This window comes from Sebastes fasciatus, chromosome 9 (genome assembly GCF_043250625.1).
Source record: "Sebastes fasciatus isolate fSebFas1 chromosome 9, fSebFas1.pri, whole genome shotgun sequence".
Classification (NCBI taxonomy): Eukaryota; Metazoa; Chordata; class Actinopteri; order Perciformes; family Sebastidae; genus Sebastes; species Sebastes fasciatus.
In genome coordinates, this window is record NC_133803.1 from 23,993,779 (window position 1) to 24,009,978 (window position 16,200).

At 39.8% G+C, this 16,200-nt stretch overlaps 2 protein-coding genes across 6 annotated transcripts in view; one reads left to right on the forward strand and one right to left on the reverse strand.

Moving 5' to 3' along the window:
* blnk (B cell linker) overlaps positions 1–6,634 on the reverse strand; it is a 29,086-nt gene extending 22,452 nt beyond the window's left edge. For all 3 annotated transcript variants that reach the window (XM_074646857.1, XM_074646856.1, XM_074646855.1), the window contains exons 1-2: positions 6,354–6,634; positions 6,045–6,107 (exon numbers count right to left, since the gene is read on the reverse strand). In XM_074646857.1, the coding sequence (XP_074502958.1) occupies positions 6,045–6,107; positions 6,354–6,422 (132 nt within the window). In that variant the 5' untranslated portion in view covers positions 6,423–6,634. The remainder of the gene's footprint in view (positions 1–6,044; positions 6,108–6,353) is intronic.
* A 6,493-nt stretch (positions 6,635–13,127) lies between these two features.
* The window catches only part of dntt (deoxynucleotidyltransferase, terminal), a 90,399-nt gene continuing 87,326 nt past the window's right edge, over positions 13,128–16,200 (forward strand). For all 3 annotated transcript variants that reach the window (XR_012595297.1, XM_074646858.1, XM_074646859.1), the window contains exon 1: positions 13,128–13,371. Coding sequence is in view for 2 of the 3 variants with exons in the window: in XM_074646858.1 (XP_074502959.1) it covers positions 13,178–13,371 (194 nt within the window). In the remaining variant the exon portion in view is untranslated. The remainder of the gene's footprint in view (positions 13,372–16,200) is intronic.

Sequence of the window (16,200 nt, forward strand, 5' to 3'; positions counted from 1 at the left end):
AATATTTAACAATAATACATAATTAATAGGCTTCTTTTTTGACAAATTCAGTGTTTTCTTCTCCCTGACAGTCATTGTTATATTAGCTCTTAGCCTGTGTTCAGGTCTTCATTGTGCTCTTATCCTGTTTATATCTTAAATAATACTCCAAACTTTTAAAATAACAATTTAATTTAATTTTCTTCACAGAAATGAAGGAAATTCTGAGATATATGCCAACTGTATTTTAAAAAAAGGTTGTCTTACACCCCTTAAAATCAAGAAGGCCGTGTGACCACTGCTGAAGTTTTGGCGACCCCTAGAGGGAGTCGGGACCCAGTGCTTTAGGACACTAATATGTTGCTCTGTTTCCTCTATTTTCCATTACAAAGGGGGCTGCGTCAGAATTTTAATTAGATTTATCAAGGCTACAGTTGTATATATATTAACGTCTATAATCTCTGTTGAAAAGTATATTTGTTCTTTCTCTTTTTAACTACACACATGTTACAAAGCACATATCATTTGTATTTCACTGTAGATGTTCGATACCAACAACAAAGCAATCATGTGTTATATTTTGCTGAATATGTGTGCATATAGGCTGTCCTTTACTTTACTTTGAGTGTGACTTCCTCACACAGCAGCGGCACACACAGGCAGCGTCACAAAGACAGAGGCTGACAGTTCTTCTGATCTACTACATATCTCTTTTAACCTGTCTACCTGTGTGAGCGAACATGGCATCAAAGAGATGGAGAATACCTTTATCTATACGCTATGCTGACTGACTGTCATTCCCATCCACACTGTACTATACGGCCACCCACCACTCCAACAGGGCTGGATTGTTTTCATTCTTACCGCTAAATGAAGGGATGTTGGAGGTGGAATGTGAAGAAGGTGCATTCGAAGCACAGCCAATGTTGTCTTATTTAGATCTGTACTTACTTGAGCCCGTTTACTTGAGGATTTTTATGCCCTTTGCTCCATCTACTGTATAAACATCATATGAATATGCAAAGTAAGCCAAAGGCAATGCTCAGCAGCAGCAGTGCACTCGCTGGATGACATTCAGAGCCCACAGTACAGGCCCTCTCTGCCCTCAGACACATGCTGAGTTACTGATGAGTCAAACAGAACTAATAATAAACAATTATTCCTCCTTTTCTGCTGCGTTTCTGGCAGACTGGTTGCAGTGAAGGCGTACTGCTGCCCTACAACATATGTCCATAGACTGTATATGAGAAGTGGATGTAGTCACTATGATGTCACCCATTGGTTTGTGGGCGTTTTGAAGCCTCGAGTTCGCCATTTTAGCTGTCAGCATATTGTTTTTTTGCAAGAAGTGACACGAGAGGGTGGAGCTAAGTACAACTGAACGCTGAATAAGACATTTTTAGACAACCAAAATGTTATAGTTAACTAATAACGGGCGAAGCCTCAGAGACTAGTTCCAAAACAGACTGAAGCACACGGATTTAAGACAATCAACTTTATTAGCAGACTAACGTTTCGACGCCATGTGTGTTCTTCATCAGAGTCAAATAGATATGAGGCTCTCATTCTCTTAAATAACCTCCCCTAGATAGGAACTGATTCAGCAAAGGCTGGAAAAATGGGGAAGGAACAATAAGCTGCATGTAGGCAGGGTAAACAATCATATATCATATAATAAAAAAAAAGAGAGAAGAAAAATTAAATATATGATCAGCTATTTGTGACTTATAATTCACTTTCATGAACTGAAAACACATTGTGGAAAAAGTCAAAAAGGCGGACAACTCCCAGACCGGACAACGCCGTGGTAGCGACCTGTCAATCACAAGGTAGCCACTCCCTAAAGCATCCCCTGCTTTATGGTCTATTTGACTCTAAATGGGACCATAATTTACTAAATGAACATCATGCTGTATTGAAGAAGACTTGAAACTAGCGATTGAGACCATAAACTCATGTTTACAATGTTTACTGAGGTAATAAATCAAGTGAGAAGTAGACTCATTTTCTCATAGACTTCTATACATTCAGACTTCTTTTTGCAACCAGAGGAGTCGCCCCCTGCTGGCTGTTAGAAAGAATGCAACTTTAAGGCACTTCAGCATTGGCTTCACTTTTCAGAGGTTGCCCACTGGATGTAACAAAATGCTTGTACTTACATGTCTTCAACTCTGATTTAAGGTGACCAAAGACAAACTTCCCCCCTACGAATAATGTAAAAATAGCTTTCTAGTGTCAAACTCTGCACATTCATCATTCTGCACAGTGGAGCTCGGAGCTTATTGTTAGCAAAACACATTTTTGAGTGAATGGGTTCTCGGAGTATAAAAATATATGCGTAAGTAAATATCTGTTTTGTTTCACTGTTATCCATAATACAACTGTGGCTGATACACTAAAGCAGCGGAGCTTGCAGTTGGTGTTGTAAAATCCTCCTGCAACAGGATGTGACATTTCTCTGCCAGAGGTAACAGTCGGCCGTTTGTCATAAATAAAAGAGGAACTGGATGGTTACAATGAGCAGGAGTACTCATAACTGAAGAGGTGAAGAGTGCCACCTACTGAATTCGGAGATAAAACACTTCTAAACCTGACAAATGGCTTTACAGTAATGACTTTTTAGAGCTAAAGGATGAGGATGCAGATGGCAGATTAAATATTAACACTGCTCCGTCTGACACACATGGTGAAGTATGCGGTGAGGACAAGGTACAAGGACACACAAGGACAAAGAGACAAATCACTCTTTATACACACAGAAGGCTCTCTCTTTACAGTATACTGGTCAGGTAATCCATTAACTCACTGGTTCTCAAACTTTTTTCTGTCATGCTGCCCTTCAGAAGCTGAAAAAAAGAAAAAAAATCCATGCCGTCACCCCTTCCTTCATCAATCATTAAAAATAATTTACTTATCTTTTTGTTTTTGGTCCTTTCCTTATTGCTTTTTCCTTCTTTCTTTTTTTTTGTATGTGTTTCATTTATGTTTCTATCGGATTGAATTCATTTATATGTATAAATGTAATTGTTTATGAATTAACTCTGCTTATTTAATAATTTGTTTATACAATTATTTCTGTGATTTATTGGATTTTGTACAAAATGCCAATAAAAAGACTTTGAGCAAAAATAAATAAATAACGGGGAAAGCACTAATAAAACGAGCCAAATTGAATTTGATTTAAATAAACAAAAGATTCAGGTTAGCAAGATAGCCTTGCTATCAGAACCACTGAGCTAATTATCTGTAACTAACTACAAATGTTAAATTGATCCTCACTTGATTTGTCAATATAATTCCCCATTCAATACCGAGGCATCTCCATCATTGCACATACTCCTAAACAAGGCTGTACGTTGGCTCAGCGGTGCTTTGAGCTAAATCAGCATGCTAACATGCTCACGATGACAAAGCTCACATGCTCACGATGACAAAGCTCACATGCTCATGATGACATAGCTTACATGCTGATGATTAATGCTAAATTCACACCAGAGCGAGCTGCAATGAAATGTCTATGGAAAGCTGCGGTGGCCACTCCCGGGCTCGAAGTGTGGTCAGTAAACAGATCCTGTGACTCCTGTGACATGTTGACCTGTGTTACAAATAATTTCTTCCGGCCTGAAACACATGAGCACGCCTCCCGGCCACAGAAAAATATAATTACTAAGCTTGTGTTAACCACAGACCTTATTTCAGGCATCTGACCAAAACCCCATTCAAAAAACCCATTGATTTTGAGACGAGGGAACCGAATGGTAAATGGACTCGCATTTATATAGCGCTTTTCTAGTCTTCTGACCACTCAAAGCGCTTTACACTACATGTCAGCATTCACCCATTCATTCATACACTGATAGCAGAGGTGCCAACTTTGCCCATCAGAATCTAATGTAAATACTCATTCACACATTGATGGCTGAGCCTTCAGGAGCAATTTGGGGTTAAGTCTTGCTCAAGGACACATTGACATGTGACCCGAAGCAGCCGGGGATCGAACCACCGACCCTCCAGTTGGTGGACAACCTGCTACCCTCTGAGCCACAGCCGCCGTGCTAAAATGCTGACTCATTTCCAGATTTTAGCACTCTTGCACCACTCTATAAACTCCAGTATGTACAGAACTCTGCCGCCCGCCAACTGACGAGTACAAGTGACCACATCACTCCAGTCCTCCATGACCTCCACTGGCTCCCGGTTAAACATGCAGATTCTCCTCACCACCTACAAAGCCCTCAACAACCTGGCTCCCCTCTACTGTACCTCTCCAACCTCCTCCCACAAGCACGTCCCCTCCCTTTGCCTCAAGTCTGCAGATGTCAACTTCCTGCAAGCCTCTCGGACCAAACCTGAGGTGACAGGGCGTTTTTAGTCTCCCTCCCTTTTCCTCTCTGTGGAGCTCATTACCAAACCACATCAAAAACGCCCCCACATTGTCATCATTCAAAAAGGCCTTCAAAAACCCACCTCTTCAGACTTTCCTTCCCCAGCTAAATCCCCCTCTCCACATGTTTTTATTTCCAAGTCGACACCATTTTATACTAATCTATTCTAATCTTTTTTTCTGTCTTTATTAAAGAGTTTACTGCTTGTTTTTTATTCTTTATTTTATTCAACAGTATGTAAAACGTATTTGAGGATTTTGAGGAAGCTATATAAATCTGATGTATTATTATTATTATTAAATACAGAAAACAAAAGTCCACACTTTCAGGTGTATGACTGTGAATGTTCGGCTCTGCAGCTTTGGAGCTGGTTAAATTGAAAGTGTGTTTATAGCCAGCTGTGCAGCCATGGTGAATTATTCTCGTTCGATATGAGCGTGGGTTTACCTGCAGCTTAATAGAGCCTGGCTGGCTCCGTAGCTATGGGATCTATCAGTCAATACACATACTGCATGTATATGTATTTTTCAGATGTGCACCGGTAACTTGCTCATCAAAGCCTCGGCTCTGAAACATTAATCATTTTGACTCATAAAAATCCACAGTGAGCATATTTTGGGGGGAGATAAGCTTGCGAGATATGGGGGGGGGGATATGATGCAATATCCCACCTAAAATGTTATCAGCTCAGGGTCAGTGAATAATGAATAGAGGATTAGATTGATGCTCTCATTTGGTAGCGGGAAGAAGTGGCCACTAAAAAGACGCATATGAATGAATGCTTCTACTTCACTGAGGTATTATTATGGATCCTTTAAATACTAAATATTAGGAAGTTATAACCCGTGCTTCAGTTATTTCACTGCATAAAATCCTCGTTAGACAGTCCCCCTCCCCTCCCTCACGTCTCAAGCAGATTTAATGATACTTACTTAATAAGTAGGGATCACAGCTTTATTATCCCCCGAGTCTCATTTCACAGTTCTTACTCTCTCCCACTGACACACACTGCACTCATTGTGTCAGTGTGCCTCTCAGAAACATGGCAAAGGCCCTCAGAGAGTGTACACACACACTGTAGACAATGCAATGTGTGCCATTTCAAAGCAGAAGTTGCAAGTGATGTACTCACTTCCATATTGGGAGGAGCACTAATTACGAACCGAAAGAGTGGGGGAAGTAATACAAGCAAGTTGGTTTAGTCATGATTCATGTCCAGTAAACTCTCCACTGTTTTTCAACTTTGGACGAAGTGTTGCAGTACAATTTAAGATTCATAGGAAGACTTCAATTTACTCAAGAAATATCAATTTGAAAGTTTAGGCTTATATATCTAAACAAGAAAATAACATATTACTACAAACACATTTGACTTTAAAAAGAATAATGAGGATGTTGTAAATGTTTGGCATTGTAAACTATTTAGTTTTTTTAGCAAAACAGACACAAATAGCTGGAGGAAATATAACCATCCGGCTGTTTTTAATACCATAATCATAATAATAATTGCTCGGGAGGATTTGTCCATTTTGATGTAATTAGAATAACAAACTGAGCACAACCAACAACCCAGATATGAACCTGAACGGATTAACAGATTATGTAACTGCAAGAGGGACAGAGCGAGTATATTTCTGGAAAATTCAGGTGAAAGAAGGGAAATGTGAGGGAGTAACTCACCAGAAATCTTTGTCCATCAATATTCAGTCTGATTACGGTGGTAGCACATTCTTGCATTTTGTTCTGCGGGCAGTAAACATGGATTTACTCACCTGAATTTACATTTAACTACACAGATGAACTGAATTTAATTCCATAATATGTCTTCCTGTCATCCTATTTCACATTATGTTTATTTCACCACTTGCTTGAGCAGTATACGACCAGTGTGTATGAAGAGAAACACTCAAACGTGACATTACACATTAGATAGAATGAACGACTTAACTTTTAAATGATGAGAAAACAGGACCATAGTCTTGTACTCACCTTGCACATAAAGAAGGCTACTTGCGCCGGGTCCCACCCCTCCCACTCCTCTCTGGACGGCACGTTCATTTTTGTCTCAACAGGGAACCTCTGAGCAGTCGTGTGTGTTTGGAAGTACAGTAATGGACTGACCCGTCACGCACCGCGGCTCCAACACAACAGAAAGCTTCAACAAGGAGAAGTACACACAGGGAGGTCACCTCATTAAAACCAACACATTCTCTCCGTCTCTCTCTCATCCATAAGTAATGTGGCAATTCATGGTATTTCCAAAGAAATATAAATCTGTCACAAAGATTGCATTGAGGCATCCACAAAAGGGAAGCAGGGACTTCCTCAATGTCATATATAAAAAGTGCTAAGTAACCAAAGTGTCATAATAGAGTGTGAGTTGACTTTCACCTTCCAGCGCACACTTCATTTACAGTCAAGCAAGAGTGAATTTATCGTACATGAATTTTCATTTCAAGGTGTAATCTTATTTAAGGTGCAAGACTATTCTGACTCCATAGGGGGAAAGATCGCTGAAGTGGTAATAATAGCTGCACTATGTTTAATGAAAGTTTAGTTCGTTCAATCAAAGTTTTGGAGATTTTCAGTAAGACGGTTGTTCTTTTTTTTTGCTGTTGACTAATCTCTGTTACAAGAAATATGACTGTGGTCAGACATGTCAAGAGAAACAGATCTAAAAATATGATAAGACCTAAAATTAAATGGATTTTAGGGGTTTTATCAGATTGAGTCATACCAAATTCTATAATTTAAATATTATTTTTGGATGTACCAGTCAGTACTGGATGACTCATGCTTACTGTAGATAAAGGACAAGGAAGTATCTAACTTGTGATTTAAAACAAATATAAAGGAAATACGCTTATGTGCTTTCTTGCCGGTGTTACACCAGAATCTGTGACCACTGAAATCTGTGGTGAGGTCACCGTTTCTGATGACCGTCGGAAAATGTGACCCCACCGTACCTGTATAATAAATGAGACAAATATGTGACACAAAACTAAATTGTTTAAAGGGACTGTTTGTAACTTCTTACACGTATAAATCAATCCGGGTCGGTGTCCCATGCGCGCTCGCGTGTGGCTACGCTGTTCAGACAAGACTCCAACATAAACTACATGGAAGCACCAAAACCACAAAGTTATATCTAGTGAAGCCCGTCTTGCTAAACAGTGTTGGCCGCGGTCGGAGGACGCGGGGGAGACCGTAGCTTTGATCTCCAGGGCCGGAGTCTCTGTTGTATTCTGCTCTTCTGCCTGCCTGCCTTTACTCACACACCGCGCTCGTTATCGCTATTTCGCTCCACTCTCACGTGCATGCGCGCACACTACACACTGCAGAAGACTTTGTAGCTCTGAGAATATCTAGTGAATGTACAGTGGACGTTTGTGCAGAAATATATGCTGCAGCTTCTCTAAGACCAACAGAGGTTTCCCGTGTCTTGTGAAGTGACGGGGCTCCGCAGCGAGAAACGTTATCGTCTCCGACCAAAACTCCGATCCAAAACTGCCTCAGAATCTCGACCGCGGCCGGAGGGAACAGGGGCTGAGGCAGGCAGGAAAAGCCAACACTAGGATCAGCAGTGATTCATTGAGAGACCTCCGTCTGGTCAGCTAATATTACTGCCGAGCAGCTGAAATATAGAGTGATATTGTGTTTTTAGCTGACGTGTGTCGCCTCACTGTTTTGAGCGATGCTCGTTCATGTCTATGTAGAGCGAGCACAAGCGTGAACCTGACGCTGACTTTCGTTGACTTAACGGCCACAGGTGTCGCTGTTAACAAGCATTACAAACAGTCCCTTTAAATGAAAAAATTGATACAAATCTCATGTTTGCATGGTAAGTATGAAGCTACTGCTAGCAGCAAGATAGCTTAGCTTAGCACAAACACTGGACATGTGGCTATTCTAACATGTATTTGAACAACAAATGTTGTTACCGGTGACAACTACTTCACCTACTGCTGTAAAATTGGTACCTGCATTGAGTAGTCATAGCAAAGGATTATGAAAAATCCTCAAGCAGGTTGGAGGATTCATTTAGCAGTTCTTTTTTTAACAGTGGCTGCTATATACAGTATATATATCTGTATATATATGTATATATATAATTTTTTTTTTATATATGTATGTATATTTTATATATATAAAACCTTTATTTAACTAGGAAGTCACATTGAGATTAAAACCTCTTTTACAAGTGAGACCTAGCCAAGACAGGGTCAAATAGCAGCATCCAACACATAACAAGACAACACCATTGAATCACGGCGGCAACAATAGGTACGACGAAATACATTTGTAAAATAGATTTGTTTATATTTTCTGTATTTTCTCCCCTTAAATTTAAGAGACGGACAGTTTCTGGTTTTGTTTCATTTATTTTATTTACATGAATATAAACCCACTATACAATCACTGTGTCAATGTATTGTACATTGACACAGTATAGATTTTCAAAAATGTAAACACTGTAATCGAAAAAAGCAACAACGGATTTGCCACTAGACAGAGCATGCACTGTTTGTCCACAAGAGATGACCTTTACGTCCTTTGACATAAATGCAGATGTGGAATAATCTGGCTGTTATCACAAGCCTGACAAGCCTGAAAGCCAGCTACTCTAAAGCCCACTAATAAACATGGATCTTTATTACCTACGTTAAAACAAAAAGTTGTGATTTTACAGGGAATAATATGTTGTTTCTTTTTTTTAACAGTGGCTGCTGGGAGCTGGGAACTCAAATCGGTGAACGTTAGAGGTAAGCTAATCATCTCCTGGCTCTAAAACTTCATACATAATGCAACCAAACATGAGAGTGGTATCAATCTTCTCATTTAACTCTTGGAAAGAAAGCAAATAAGCACATTTCCCCAAAAACTATTTTGTTAAGGCAGGATCCGAGGACGATAATGATGAATAGGAGCCTTTGTGGTCTGAAACAGTGTTTGTGTAAAATCTTAAACCACAGAATCGTCCTTTTTTTTTTTAGATGGAAGATTGTAATTACTTTATTTCCTACATTTTTCCAATTATTTCCAGTAATAGTGTGCATGTGTTTGAACCTCTCATTACCCAACAGCAAATTGAATCCTTGCTAGATAATGAATACGACTTTCAAACACAGCCGTACACTTCCTTAACACATGCAAATTAATGAAGAAGTAAATTCCAATAAAACAAAAGGAAACCATTACTTCTTTTTATATCTCTTTGTTTTGTTAGCGGGCAATTTCTCCAGTACAGCCTTTTACTTTGTTAGGAAGCATTCTCAACCTGAAATATTGATGATACAAAACAGCAACTCTTCAGCTAGAAAACTGGATAATAAGACCCACCTTCGAGGCTGTGTTGTTTCTCCCTTTTTGATGCTCTGGTGGGTATTGATTTGAAAACATTTAATGCAGAAGGCCTAATGGATCTGGTATTATTTTATCTGTCTAGATAAATCGATAGATGAGTTGACATTTTAACCCTAACCATCCAGTTTTTACATTTATTTTTGCCTTAAGTAGCTTTAAAGCTGCACTAATCAATATTTATATTAACAATGGAATTAAGTGGCTACCTGTAAAATGAAAGGTGTGTTTGTAGTGACAAACCACTCTGCAGCTCCCATCCCGAGAATTTTAGTGTCTTAATTGTTTTATGATTTTGTTCTCACCAACCACGCCTCCAGCAGCAGCAACAAAGCTCTAATAAACTGACTGTACGCTACGTTAACATTACCCTCCCAGGACCAAACCGCAGACAGACAAAGTTAGCAACTAGTGAGCTAAGTGGGGTATTTAGCAGATGTTTGTCTCAGGTGTTGGTGGAACGCTAAAAGGAGAGTGAGTTTAAAACTTGCATTTGTCAAGTTGCCAGAAACACGACTCCAAATGAATACTGTTGATGATCCGCGTCTGCTGGATGTGTTTGAAAATGCAACTCTGTGCTAACATGTTAGCCATATCAATGTTATAAGTCGATACACATCAGATGCTTTGTTTTCAGCTTGTTCTGCTGCCTCCAAGGGGTCCGACACATTATTATGGCTTCCAGGTTGTTAAAATGATCTTGTTCCACGCTGTCTGACAGTATCACACATACTATAGTACAGTACATATTCTGCAGCCTGTTCCAGGTTTTCAATGAAGGTATACAGTGGTGGAAAATAAAGTGCATTTTCTCAAATACTAGTACTGGTACTCAAGTACTGATGGACCATTTTGCATAATGTATACCTTAACTATTAATACTTTATTTTGTTGTATAGTAATACATCTGTCGCCTTTGCCCAATGTCAGCTGGGATCGGCTCCAGTACCCCTGCAACCCTGAATTGGATAAGCGGTTACAGATAATGGATGGATGGATGGATGGATGGAGTAATGCATCTGTACTAAAATTATGAATGTGTTTGAGTATTTTAAAAGTATGGTGTTGCTACTTTTACTTGAATAAATAACTTGACTTGTTCTTCCACCTCTGAAAGTAGGCTATATGATGTTTGCTTAATGTTTTTATGGGTGCACCACTCCATCAAATGGAAATACTCTTTAGATGTCTTCAGTGGTGGAAGAAGTATTTAGACTCTTTACCTGGGTAAAAGTAGCAATTACATTACTCCTTTACAACTAAAAGTCCAGCATTCAAATTATAGAAGTATTATCATCAAAATGTACTTAAAGTATCACAGGTAGAAGCAGCCCACTCATGCAGAGTGTTATATGATATATTACCGGGTGATTATTGCTAACAGAATAATGTAGAGCATTTTAATGTTGCAGCTGGTTGAGGTTGAGCTATTTTTAGATGCTCTATTCAGTGTTGAGTAGTTTATTCTATAGACTAATTATGAAGTTTTAGTTTTTTAAATCATCATTGTATAAAACTTTTAATCTGAAATGTAACTAGTAACTGTAGTGGAGTAAAAAGTACAATATTCCTGTCATAAAGGAACAGTGTGCGGGATCTGGCAGCATCTAGCAGTGAGGTTGCAGATTGCAGCCAATTGAAACTTCTCCTGTGTGCCAAACGTGTAGAAGAACTACGATGGCCGACGCAAAAACGTCTGGGCTACTGTGGTGGCCGGCTCCGTGAAGAGGACCCGCTCCCTATTTAGATATAAACAGCTCATTCTAAGGTAAAGAAAACACAACGTTTCTTATTTTTCTGGTGATTATACACAAAAGAAAACATACTTATTAATATTATATTCCATTTCTGCTAATAGATCCCCCTAATTGTTACACACTGTTTCTTCAAATGAGTGGAGAATCAGTATAAAGTAGCATAAAATGGAAATATTCAAATATTCAAAATTGTACAGTAAATCCACCACTGGATGTCTTTAGCATCGTTTTATACACATTTCCACCAAATTTAATATCATATCTAATGTTTTTGGGAAGTAGTACGGGTAAAATAAAGTCTTGTGGGTTTGAACAACATTTGAGTTTGGCTCACAACCCTGTAGGCCTACGATGATTTTAAACAATTATCGTACAATTTTACCATGCATCCACAGAGCTACTGATGAAAGTTCGATGAGAAATTGGGTTCATTGCTCTTTGCAGTGATTGCTGCTGGCAGTTTAAGAGCCATTTGTCTAAGTGATGGTAGAATTTCATCTGTCTCAGTTTGAATAGGGGCCAGCACCCTCGTATACAGCTGAGCGATTGGGGGGGTAAATAGTCAAACAATTAGTCACGTCTGCCCTGTGACACCCGTTAACCCTCAGAACTCCACACTAATGAGAGCAGTGTAATAAATTCTGTCTGGCTGACAGAGTCAAGGTGTGCTTATTAAAGTGGAGAAATGAACAGAGGCTTTATAATTAGAGTAGAAACAAGGCCGTAATGATTTTTTTCCCCTTTGCCTAAATCAACAAATCATTCCTATTTGGTCTACTGAAGCAGACGCATTATTGTAGATAATTACAGCGGAGTGACATTTAAACCTTTCCATTCACAGTGTTGACCGCTGTAGCAGAGAAATCAAAACAACACGAGGCAACGGCTCATACTGTAATTACCTCTTTGGAAAGAAAAGGAATAGATAAAAAGATTAAATCCATTTTCAGCACATCCAGCTCTTTTCCCCGGATAAATGTTCCTAATCATCAATGGCCTGCATATACAGTACCTGCGTGTGCAGAGGCCGTGTACGAGCTTGTGGGATCTCAGGGGAAATGCCCACAAAGGCTCTCATTTTAGGCAGTAAGCTAATTAAAGCGGCGGAGCAGATGGCGCAGACTTGGTCCGGACATAATGAGCCGGAGAGTGGCGAGACGAACCGGACATGGCAGGACAGCTGTGAGGGGTTTGTGAGGTGACCAGAATTCAGGCATCTCCCAGGAGTGAAGCTTTACTCCAGCCAAGAGAGTTGAGTTACAACTGCATGAAAACTTTTGAGCCACTTTTTAAGAAGCAACTGCATCTGTTTACTTCCTCCAAACGTGTGTTTGCAGAACAACTTTTACTGGAAGTGAATAATCCCATGCCAACAGGGTGTTTTTATCTTCCTTTCCCCCATCCTCAATCATTCGATCTTGGCAGGTGTTTTTTGGTAAACACCAAATCCTCAACACCTGTTGCCAGAGGCTTTTCCTGTCTGCCAACTCTCACCAACCCTGGTCTAACTGACGCACCGTCCCACAGTTGGGCAAATAAAAAAAACTGTGAAATAAACAACTGTGGCTTTACCAAAGTGGGTGTTTTTTCCTGGATGGAAGTTAAGTGGCACACAACAACAACAAAACAGCTCAGAAAAAAGCACAGATTCCTAGAGGTGCAGAAATACTTTGGCTATAGCTCACCTCAGAAGAGATGTTCCACGGTCCCGCTGTGCCTCGTGCGAGGAAAAGGTTGAGAGCAGCAGAAGCCGGCGTTCCCAGGCGTGAAGAGGTGAAGTTTGAGGATGTCAGGCTGTACCTGGTGGAGAGGAAAATGGGCCGCAGCAGGAGAAGCTTTCTGACCCAGCTGGCCACGTCAAAGGGCTTTATTGTGGAAGACGTCCTCAGGTTGGAAAAAAGCTTGCCATTTTGTCGTTCAATGACTGAGCAGGGCTCGGTGCCTAAAAGCTTTTCTGAATGTGAACCTCAAGAGGACACGCTAATGTAGAGCTGAGAGGGATGTTGGAGTATTTTCTGTGTTTTTTGTGAAGGTACCAGCCAGAATGATTTGACCTTGTGGTCGGCTTTCAAGGCCTTTATTGTAACTTAGTTCACAAGACTAATTAAAGGCCTGTTTGAGCATGGTTATCCTGTCAAGCAGTCGGGCCAATGAATGCAAAATTAAGACTTATTTTCATGCTTAAATAAACATGAATTGAAAGTCTGTAGAAGCAGTTAAAATTATGTAAATAATGTAACGAATGTCTGTGCAGAATCTTTTGCGATTAATCGCATGATTGTCCATAGGTATTCACGATTAATCGCAAATTTTTTATATGTTTAAAATGTACCGTAAAGGGAGATTTGTCTAGTATTTAATACTCTTATCAACATGGGAGTGGGCAAATATGCTTGCTTTATGCAAATGTATGTATATATTTATTATTGGAAATCAATTAACAACACAAAACAATGACAAATATTGTCCAGAAACCCTCACATGTACTGCATTTAGTATACAAATATGCTCAAATCATAACATGGCAAACTGCAGCCCAACAGGCAACAACAGCTGTCAGTGTGTCAGTGTGCTGACTTGATGATATCTTGCCCCAAACTGCATGTGATTATCATAAAGTGGGCATGTCTGTAAAGGGGAGACTCGTGAGTACCCATAGGACCCATTTACATTAACATGTCTTTATGTCAGAGGTCAAGGGACCCCTTTTAAAATGGTTGATACCAATGGATTTCTTAGGTTTTCTAGTTTCATATGATACCAGTATGTTCACTCTAGCTTTAAAACTGAGCCCCCTACAACCTAAAAAGTGCAAGTTGCTTTCATGTGTTAAAGAAATTAGTGCCGTTAAAACAAATTTGTGTTAACATGTTATTATCGCGTTAACTTTGACAGCACTAATCTATAAATATAATCATCTTTGAGAAACACCTTTATTTTGAAATTCTCACTTTTTTATTTACTCTTTTTATTAAGAAGAATAGATTGTTTTTCATTTAAATGTCTGGAAGAGCTCAGTAATAAGATTGTCAAATCATATTTTCTTTTATTTTCTGTGAGTTGATATAAATGTAACTGATTGTGTTAAATGGCCATATGATATCGTCTCATATTGATCGCAGGCCCCTGAATTGAATCAAATCAAAATCGTATTGTGGCAGACTTATATCAGCAAATATTGTATCAATATAATATATCGTGATGAAACTAGTGATTTACACCCCTACCTATAACCCAGATGTTAACAGTAAAGAGATCAGGCTGTTTCTGGAAGAAAAAAAAAGGTCAGGACATTATTGAAAAGAGCATTTCTCCATTGAGATATTCTGAAAAACATATGCCTTTTTAAAGAAGTTCAGGTCCAATTAGCTAATTAGAGAGCCACTATTGTCTCATGAATACTTCATTAGGAGGGGTTAGGGCATCCATTCTGTCTCCGCTACACCTTAGTGGATTTCCCCCCTGAGCCATAATTCACAGCTCCTACATAAATACGTTTAGGAAGGGGAAGAAATTGGCTTTACCAGCTACATCTTGTAGCTGAACACATTGAAAGAAAGGTAACAGAGCACACACAAACTTTTTTTTAATGAGTTGGGCAAAAAGTTTTTTGTGAAGTCGCACTTAAGGGGGGAGATGTTTTGTGAGCTTGATCCTCGTGATGGTGAATCATCTATTGTGCGGTAATTATGGAAGCAGCATGCCTTCTTCCTTTTATCCATCTTTGATTGAAAGCATCTTTTAACGCTTCAGAGTCCGGTTCCTTTGAGGCTCGTGATACTGTTGATGGAGCCTCCCGTTTTTAAAAGTCATCTTTGTTTTTCGTGGCTGGGCAGCTCAACACTCAGACTTTGAGCTCCTCTGGTGAGCAGGTGTGTGTATTCCTTCTGTCGGTGCATGGATCAATTTGACTTTTAGAAATTCACATTAAGGGCAGTTTTTTTTCAAATTTATGTTCCTTTAAGGTTAAAAAGAAAAGGTTGAATTTAGCACGTGATTTAGGTTAATAAAGGGTCCTCACGGGTATAGTATAACCAATGCGTGTGTGTGTGTGTGTGTGTGTGTGTGTGTGTGAGTGTTTAAATGTGTGTCTAAGTGCGCCTGCCAGCCGTGCGCCAGCTTGGCCATGGCAGCATTCCCAGAAACACAGCTTGAGCGCTCCTACGGTTACACTTGGCTTGATACAATTGTTTGAAACCAACGACAGGAAGTAGAGCGTGCCTGCCTCAAACTGACATTAATTCTGCAAGCCGACAAAACTGATATCAGCTGCAGTTTGATGGCAACACCTCCCATATCTCTAGTCTAGTCTTACACAAGTTATAGGCACACTTCCTTGAGCATATGGTCAGACACGCTGTGTGCATTCCTCTGTGCATAGAGGATTGTGCTGGTACACACACACACACACACACACACACACAAACACACACACGCACACACACACACACACACACACACACACACACACACACACACACACACACACACACACACACACACAAACACACAGACACACACACACCAGACTCCCCTTGGCCTTATTTCAAGTCACATGAACATGGATCCAAATATCGACATGTTTGTCCCGGTTGATTGATGAGCTGCAATGAATGCTCTTTTACGAATGACTGCGGTGAAGTTAGTTTTAAGTTGGATATGACAGGCGTCTTCTTACCCAGTTTCACCCCGCCGGGTTGGCAGTAGGAGGGCTGTCA